The sequence below is a fragment of the Sinocyclocheilus anshuiensis genome, unplaced genomic scaffold (assembly GCF_001515605.1).
Source record: "Sinocyclocheilus anshuiensis isolate Anshui unplaced genomic scaffold, SAMN03320099.WGS_v1.1 scaffold1137, whole genome shotgun sequence".
Lineage (NCBI taxonomy): Eukaryota > Metazoa > Chordata > Actinopteri > Cypriniformes > Cyprinidae > Sinocyclocheilus > Sinocyclocheilus anshuiensis.
This window is the reverse complement of record NW_015558597.1, coordinates 250990-260085: the sequence shown is the minus strand read 5'-3', so window position 1 is coordinate 260085 and position 9096 is coordinate 250990. Positions and strand designations below refer to the sequence as shown.

Genomic DNA, 9096 nt, shown 5'->3' with positions numbered 1-9096 from the left:
ACAGTATGTGGAAAATAATGTGTTTTTTGAACCTTACACCGCATAAACACATTTCATTACACCAAATACACAAAATAATGTTCTTTTTAGGAGCATCATATGACCCCTTTAAAACTCAATGGGCTCAGGGGAGGCTAGCGAGATGCAGACTCCCGCTGTAACTTTACCTGCTGGTGTTGCTGTTGGACAATGTTTCTTTAGAAAAACAAGTAGTTTGTACATTTTTAGTGTTATATTTTATAATATTGGCATTGTTTTATTTTTATACTACACATTTTTTTATCTCATCCAATATTTTGAGGAGACACCTTGCCTCCTCGGAGGAAACGCCCCTGCTTATAACAGTTGTGGCTATGTGACTTTCTCTTTAGAAATGGGGAAGTACACTGTTTTGAAACAGAAACTGACACATTATTAATGCAGGGAATTAATTTTACTGTCAAACTATAGATGTTAATTCACATCCCAACAAATCATGCATTTGACAAACATCCAAGGGAAGTGCAATTAACAGTTAGATGTAGATTTCCCTCAGAGGCACCGCATAGGGGAGTTCAAATTCAATTACTGCTCAGATTGATCTTCCTTTTAAAAAAAAAAAAAAAACGGAAATTACTGTTAGTTTCATTTTATGTTTGTTAAAATGATTCCTAGAAACTGATGCATAGACATAACCACTGTCAAATTACCTTTTTTTTTTTTTTTTTGTTTTTAAGTGAGATGTTTGGATGTTGCTTAGTACAAAATGTTCTTTCATAACATAACTGCTTCACCAAAATAGCTTTTTAAAGTTCCTATCAACTGTTTTTCAAGTGGAGAATTGTAGAAATTCTAATTGTAGAGTGAAGTAAATAATGTGACGCACAAGATCATGAATTGTCTTTAGTGAAAATCCCTGAGATGACATTAGGGATCCCTGAAATTAAGTTAAAATAATAATATCAATTCATTGTTTGTAGAATTGAATGGATTGTGTGTTGATCACATATGTGACCCTGGACCACAAAACCAGTCTTAAGTGTCAATGTTTTGAAATTGAGAGCTGAATAAATAAGCTTTCCATTGATGTATGGTTTGTTATGATCGGACAATATTTGGTCGAGATACATCTATTTGAATATCTGTAATCTGAGGGTGCAAAAAAATCTAAATATTGAGAAAATCGCCTTTGCATGAAGTTCAAATGAAGTTCTTAACAATGCAAATTACTAATCAAAAATTACGTTTTCATATATTTATGGTAGGAAATTTACTAAATATCTTCATGGAACATGATCTTTACTTAATATCCTAATGATTTTTGGCATAAAAGAAAAATTGATAATTTTGACCCATACAATGTATTTTTGGCTATTGCTACAAATATACCCCAGCGACTTAAGACTGCTTTTGTGCTCCAGGGTCACATATTGTAAGAAAATGACAAATTCCTCAAAAAAATTCTGCCATTAATCATATTACATGATTGACATAAATTACATTACATCTTTAAAATTTATACATCATCTGAAAGCTGAATAAATAAGCTTTCCATTGATGTATGGTTTGTTATGATCGGACAATATTTGGTCGAGATACATCTATTTGAATATCTGTAATCTGAGGGTGCAAAAAAATCTAAATATTGAGAAAATCGCCTTTGCATGAAGTTCAAATGAAGTTCTTAACAATGCAAATTACTAATCAAAAATTACGTTTTCATATATTTATGGTAGGAAATTTACTAAATATCTTCATGGAACATGATCTTTACTTAATATCCTAATGATTTTTGGCATAAAAGAAAAATTGATAATTTTGACCCATACAATGTATTTTTGGCTATTGCTACAAATATACCCCAGCGACTTAAGACTGCTTTTGTGCTCCAGGGTCACATATTGTAAGAAAATGACAAATTCCTCAAAAAAATTCTGCCATTAATCATATTACATGATTGACATAAATTACATTACATCTTTAAAGCAATTTAAATGTATAAACATAAGTGACTGGACAGTGTTGAATCCTGACTAATTACATTATTCAGGTAATTATATTCAAATGAGTTCACAGCCTGACTTGAGAAGCCAGTGCAAACTGTAAATGATTTAGTTGTAAAGCATTCATTTTCTTTCCTGGTTTGGGGAATTTTTTTGAAGGATCAAGTTGTCCAATATTACCAGAAGCTGTACAGGAGAAAACAATAAGTCAGAGTTATTTAAAACACTGGAACTGACTATATAAATGTAGCTGAAAGCCAGTTATTGTTTCAGTAGTATGGTGATGGGTTATCTTTGTGTATCCTATTCCTCTTGCAATTCAGAATGGCGACACAGCTGAAAGTTTTGTTTAAGCTGTACCCTCTACTGTACAGACATAAATTTGCCAAAGAAATACCTTTTTTATATTAAAAAAACAAACAAGCAATCCCAGCCCAGATGAGAAAAAGTGACACAAAAGTAACGTAACGCATTACTTTCCACAAAAAGTAACTAAGTAATGCAATTAGTGACTTTTTAAGGGAGTAACGCAATATTGTAATGCATTACTTTTAAAAGTAACTGCTTTACTGCAGATTAGTCTGTAAAAGCACTGGCAGTCCTATAGGCTATTGTGTGTATTGAAGACACATGTGTTTGTATTGGCTGTACCTCACTGTTTGAAGGACATCCATCCCATCATTATCTTTTTCCTTGATAGAGCACTGTGAGTAAAGAAAGGCTTCAATTAAAGAGTGTCAAATATTTCATGTCCTCATTTCATTTCGAGTAACAGAGCATTATGAACACGTTTGTCTTATTTTTGATATGACTTGAGCAATTCATTTAGTTCAGATTGAAATGTAGATGTTCTCAATCTTACCCATTCCAACATTGCTGCCCACACATGTGACTGAAAGACAGAACATAACTCAAATCAGGCATTTTTATGTTATTTTCAGTTATTTAAAGTTCAATCACAACAGATATTATGAACTATAGTGGCCCAAAAAGTATTTGGACCTATGCAGTACTTACAAAAAGTTTGAATGTCTATGATTTATATAAAATAGCAAAGGAAGTGGCATTTGTTTCAAAGAAAAATAAACAATAATTTCACAAATTTTTTGTTGAGTTTAAAATGATAAAACAACAGATTTAAAAGATGATAAAAAGTATTGCCACACTTCCAGGTTCATGTTCATATCTGCTTGGACACCTGTGTGAACATTTGATTTGTTTGGAGATGCCATTTGGTTTGATATTTTATCTAATGCAAAGAAAAGCAAAAAAAAAAAAATCTAAATCATTTTTGGGCTTCTGTACTGAACTTCATTACCTGAATACATCCTGCTGTTACAGAACTGGACCTTGGTTCCGTCTGGATTCAGTGGGGCAACGACCACAGAGTAGACCTGACCGCACACGATCTCTGACACAGTGCATGTGTAGCTGCCGGGCTCTGGGCTGCACGAGTGAGTCCTGTCTCTTCCAGTGACTTCTGCTGTGTATTTGGTGAGGGCGCTGCTGGACCTCCAGCGCACAATCAGCGTGTTATTGCTTCCTCTATAGAGACGGATGCCTGAGGGACAGCACTGACCTTGAAAGAGACGACAACGTTTGATGAAGCTCCACACTTACATGTTGTGATAAGATTGAACAGGTGACATTATTGCTGTAATCGTTATACACGTTAGCCGGCATTTTTTTACTGGCAAGATTTTATAAATGCTGCATTAACTACAGTTCAATAATGCCTACATATCTATTTGGCTGTTGGCTAACATTTTTTCCCCCCGCTGTGTGGCCTAAAAGATGTCAGCTGAAAAGAACAGTCATTTCAGAGGCAGAGCAAGTTATTACATTTTACACTTTACTTCAGGATATGAAGAATCTTATGCAGTATGACCAGAAACTTTTATCATGAAAAGGCTAAACGTTGATTTCATGTTGACTCCAGAAGTAATGCTGCCTTCATGTGCTATTGGATAAAGTCAGAAATTGGACATGAATGAGCTCTAAAGTCATATTTACAGCTGGGAAACTCTGAGATAATTTTAATATCCAAGTTTCTGAGTTAGACAGGCATTGAGCTTTAACTATGGCAGAGGAGAGAACCATTTCTGTAGTGTTAGGTTTCCTTTGTTGTTTCCACAAAATGTATATTGCCTTCTTTTGCCATTACAGTTATGTATATTTAGAGAGAGAGAGAATAGAATTTATTTGACCAGAATTCTGACATTAATTCTGAACTCTGACCATCAAGCACGTTTATATGGTTGCCATTCAATGGAATGCTACATTTTATTCACATTCTGTTGGATATTGGCTAAATATCTTCTATGCATTTTGGCTTTAATAAGATTTTACCAAGGAATAGCCATGATTCCTGTTCTGTATGACAACAAAGCACTTGAATGCAACAAACTCATGATTACGGAAGGAAAGTAGGAAATTTCCAGTAGCACACGAAGGCAACTTTAAAATTCACTCAACAAATTTATGGAAGCAGTGCAATTTTTATATTATTGCAGTCTGATGAAAAACACATATCTCTGCTTTTGAGAATTTTGACTTTTTGAGAATTTTTAACATTTTTGAATTTTGACCATAAACATAACAGTTGACCTTGTGACAGAACTCTGTATACAGTATGGTGCTAAAGGTGACTAATCATGTTATTTTGTATTACATTTTGTAAGATTTTATTATAAAAAGTGTTTTCTTGCTCTTGAATCATGCATATTTGGACATACATTTCATTGGACAGTGACGCTATGTATATGAGGACATACTGGCAGAGAATCCGTGATAGGTGCACTCCGCCTTGTGCCCGGTGCGACTGATGGCTCCCAGTGAGACGGTGTAGTTAGTGCCACAGGTGATGCATCCCATCACGCATTCTGTTTCCATAGTGTGACACTGTGCATTGCCGCGTGGTGAAGACAGAGAGGTGATGTAGGTCTGGGCGCCGAGAGCGGGTGACCAGGTCACGTTTGTCATAGCCTGGGTCACATGGCTCACATTGAGACTGTCTGGACAACAAGGTGCTGAAAAAACAAATAAAGTATAATTGTAAACTTTTAAACTAAAAAGATGTATAGGTTGTGTTTCAAAACCCAAGACAGCATTCTAATTGAAATGGAAACTCATAAGTGACCAGGAAGGAAGTACACAAGAGACTTGCCTCACATTTGATTTCAGTAGTTGTCTGTTAGCATGTTGCTAAGCTAATGCCACCATGAGCTTAAACATATAGGACATAACTGTACAAATATTTTTTTTCTTGTTTCAACCATCTTGAATGTATTTTAGCTGCCTATGTAGATTGTCTTTCTCTTTTCTTTTTGACCCACGTGGCTTCCTGACTGTTTGAATCACCATTTTTGTTTAAATCACCATGAAAACCTAACCTGTTTCCAGGGAAACGGTGAAACTGGGCATGCTCTCTCCAGCTGAAGTTGATGCGATGGTACTGACTTCATAGACGGAGCCACAGGGCAGGTTGGACACCAGACAGGAAGTTCCATTTGAGTGACAGACGTGCATGTCGCCCACTATGCCAATCACACTGACGGTGTAGTTAGCAACTGTGTTAGCAGAAGTCCAGCTAACCAGCACATTAGAACTAGACGTGTTAGTCTGGCTCACACTGGTGATCTCAGGCATGCATGGAGCTTTTCGGAAGAAAGAAAATGAGAGAGTGTGTGTACAGTATACATTTGTGACACATACACATGATCTGTATGTTGGATGTATTTTCCACTTTGTGTGCGTGATTATACCTGTTTCACGCGTTTGTGGACTGCAGGTGAAGTTGCATCCGCTTACGTCGTTGCATGGTATGACGACTACACTGTACCGGCTGTTGCAAGTGAGGTCAGAGAGGGCACACCTGGGTGCCGTGTCATTACACAGAATCACTTCGTTTGCATCCACAGCACGGGTCTCATACAGATCTGCACCACGCACAGGAGACCACTCCATCATCAGAGTCTCCCAAGAAGCTGCAGAAACCGTTGTGAGCTCTGGGCAGCAAGGCACTGTGGATAACAGGTTGAGATAAATACCTTTTTTTATGTAAAAGCATTTTTTTTTTTTTTAAAAGGTCAGAAAAAGCAGCTACTGGTACTAGGGGGGAGGTCGTTCCAGAAAGAATTGGAGAAATAAGCCTGTGAGTGCAACATGAATCAATACATTTTCCTGGTTTCTTGGAAGAAAGGTACTGTACATTTTAAATGTAGCATATAGATTGCCTATGACCTCAGAGCTAAAATACATGGACAAAAAGTCACAAAACTCCAAATAATTATACGGCATCTTTAAAACTCACAGGTGGTGTGGTTGAGGAGAGGTCCTGGGGGACTGGGTCCAGCATGGTTGTGTGCAAACACACTCATGATGTACGAGAATCCACAGTGGCAGTGAAACCGACAGTATAGCTCAGTCGAGTTGCACATCCCCTCGATGCCATCGTCACTTTTAATAAATGTGGTGTAGTACTCTGCATGAGGGACGGCGCTCCACTTCACAGAACAGTTGCCAGGCACCAATTCCTCCACCCAGATGGGCTGTGGGGGACAAGGGACTGACAAACAACAGATTAGGCAGTGAAGGAGACTGCAAAAGGCAAGATACACAGTGAAAATAGCTTAAATTTAATTATGTTGTTCACGCAAAGCTATCGATTCTTCAGAAGACTTGCAATAAAGCTCTTCAGACCTATGGATAGATCCGTTTGTAAATGACATTGCTTATGAATGGCTAACCTCTTGTGAATGCATGTGCATTGAGTAATAACCTGAGCTAAGTTGCTGAATATTGAGTAGGCATCTTTGGTGTGCAGTGCCCGTCCTCCCTATATATAAAGTACACAAGATGCATAGGACCCCCGAACCACCCCTTTCTCCCAAAGATGATTTAATGACCAGGGCTGTGCAACTAATAGAATTATTATTATTTTTTTTATGAAAACATGATGCCGCATTCCATTCCTTTCCTTTAAAGCGGTGCGCTGTCGCCCTTTCTACGTAACATCCAAATCAGTCAAATCATGCAACATGACTGTCATAATATACATTCTCCTGCTGGACTGTTTTGGTGTTTGGTGTTTTGGTGAATGCACTGACAGGGTCCCCCTCACAAAGTTTTGCCAGTCCAGGACTGGCACTGTTGATATGTACCGTAAAAATGGTCAGTCAATGTAGTAATTGTTGTCATATAACCGTGTCCTATTTTTGGGTGGACTGAGGAGGGAGCTTTGTGTTGTTAACATCACAGTATGTTTACATCAGAAGTGTCCGAACCTGTTCCCGGAGGGCTATTATCCTGCAGATTTTAGCTGCAAACCTATTTAAACTCATCTGAACCAGCTAATTCAGGTCTTTGAAAATTCAAAGCAAGTGTGTTTGAGCTAAACTCTGCAGGACGTTGACCCTCCAGGAGCAGGATTGGACAGCCTTGGTCTACATAGTAAATGTGTGTCTAGTCCCGCTCCTGGAGGCCTGCTATCCTGCAGAGGGGTTCTAGCCCTGATTAAACCAGCTAATCGAGGTCTTTAGGATCATTATAAACTTCCAGGAAGTTGTGTTGGAGTTAAACTCTACAAGAAATTGGCCCTCCAGGAGAAGAATTGGACACCCTTGACGCAGTACATCAAACTGAGCAAGAACGTTGTGTTATCTCTGATATGACCTTTTAATGGCAAACTATTTTATGTGTGAATAGTTTACTCACATGAAATAATCTGTACTGGGTATGAAGGGACACTGTTTCCGGCCTGGTTGATAGCGATCACTGTGACAGAGTTTGTCTCTCCACAGCTCAGAGGAATCAGGATGCAGGAGTTACTAGATGAGGAGCAGTTCTGTCCGGTCAAACTCATGGCGACATACTGCTCTGCACCCTTAGCTGGGTCCCACGACACCACAATACCAGCATCAGGGGTGCTTGTCACCACTAGCTCAATGGACTGAGGAGTGGGAGAACCTGTGGGGAAACACACACAAAGTTTAATTTGTCAGCATTCACAGATTTTCAGCATTGAACATCTCCTAACCTCTGGAGTGTCCGTTCCTGCTCCTGGAGGGCCACTGTCCTGCACAGTTTAGCTTCAAGCATAATTGAACAGGTGTTAAAACAGGTTGAAGCTAAACTCTGCAACATGTTCGCACCCCAAGGAGCAGGATTGGATAGCTCTGCCTAACATTCTGTACTTGGTGTACATGCATTGTTGGCTGCTCTTTTATTGAGCCATTTCTTTTCCTTAAGTGTTAATTACAGGCAGGACAAAAACTGTAAATGTGTATCAAGTGCAGCAGATTCAGACTACTTAAGATTAAGTAAACTCTCTCTTTCCATCTCTATTGTCTTACGTGTGAACTGGCAAACTGTGAAGTCATCTCCGGGAATGTTCTCAGGACTCCAGGCATTTCCTTTAATACAGTATTTGGTTCCTGCCTCCAGGTCTGGAAAGTGAACCTGAGTTTCTGTGGTGTTGAGGGGACTTTGGCTGTACGAGCCTTCCTTGATGATGCTGAGACTGTAGAGGACAGCATGATTCACTGGCTCCCACTTCACCAGGATGCTGCTGTTGCTGGGAGAGCTGGTGTTGAACTGAGGAGCAGAAAGGACTGGGGTCCAACAGAAGAGAAAAATAATAGTGAGAGTGATAAATAATAGTGAGATCAAACAGACATCTGCATTGTGACCCAAGGTATTGAAGATAGTTTTTTCTGAAGGTTGAATACCAAGCTAAGTGATCTAATTCTGATCCTAAATGTATTAAGTGATATGGATAGGAAGGACAGTTGACAGGTGTCAGATGGCTTTACATAATGAGAGCAGTACCTTTTCCTTTCCTTTCCTTTCCTTTCCTTTCCTGAATGTACTGCCTTTTCCTGTCCTGTCCTTTCCTCTCCTCTCCTCTCCTCTCCTCTCCTCTCCTCTCCTCTCCTCTCATTTCATTTCATTTCCTGAATGCACTGCCTTTTCCTGTCCTGTCCTGTCCCATCCTTTCCATTCCTTTTCTTTCCTTTCCTGAATGTACTGTCTTTTCATGTCCTGTCCTGTCCCATCCTTTCTTTCCTTTCCTGTCCCATCCTTTCTTTCCTTTCCTTTCCTTTCCTTTCCTTTC

At 38.8% G+C, this 9096-nt stretch overlaps 1 protein-coding gene across 1 annotated transcript in view; it reads right to left on the bottom strand.

Moving 5' to 3' along the window:
- Positions 1 to 414: 414 nt before the first annotated feature.
- LOC107680054 (fibronectin type III domain-containing protein 7-like) overlaps positions 415 to 9096 on the bottom strand; it is a 12065-nt gene continuing 3383 nt past the window's right edge. The window contains exons 5-15 of the mRNA XM_016475815.1: positions 8336 to 8593; positions 7698 to 7949; positions 6295 to 6549; positions 5747 to 6004; positions 5375 to 5638; positions 4757 to 5011; positions 3301 to 3561; positions 2845 to 2874; positions 2634 to 2686; positions 2163 to 2168; positions 415 to 585 (exon numbers count right to left, since the gene is read on the bottom strand). Of these exons, the coding sequence (XP_016331301.1) occupies positions 2664 to 2686; positions 2845 to 2874; positions 3301 to 3561; positions 4757 to 5011; positions 5375 to 5638; positions 5747 to 6004; positions 6295 to 6549; positions 7698 to 7949; positions 8336 to 8593 (1856 nt within the window). The 3' untranslated portion in view covers positions 415 to 585; positions 2163 to 2168; positions 2634 to 2663. The remainder of the gene's footprint in view (positions 586 to 2162; positions 2169 to 2633; positions 2687 to 2844; positions 2875 to 3300; positions 3562 to 4756; positions 5012 to 5374; positions 5639 to 5746; positions 6005 to 6294; positions 6550 to 7697; positions 7950 to 8335; positions 8594 to 9096) is intronic.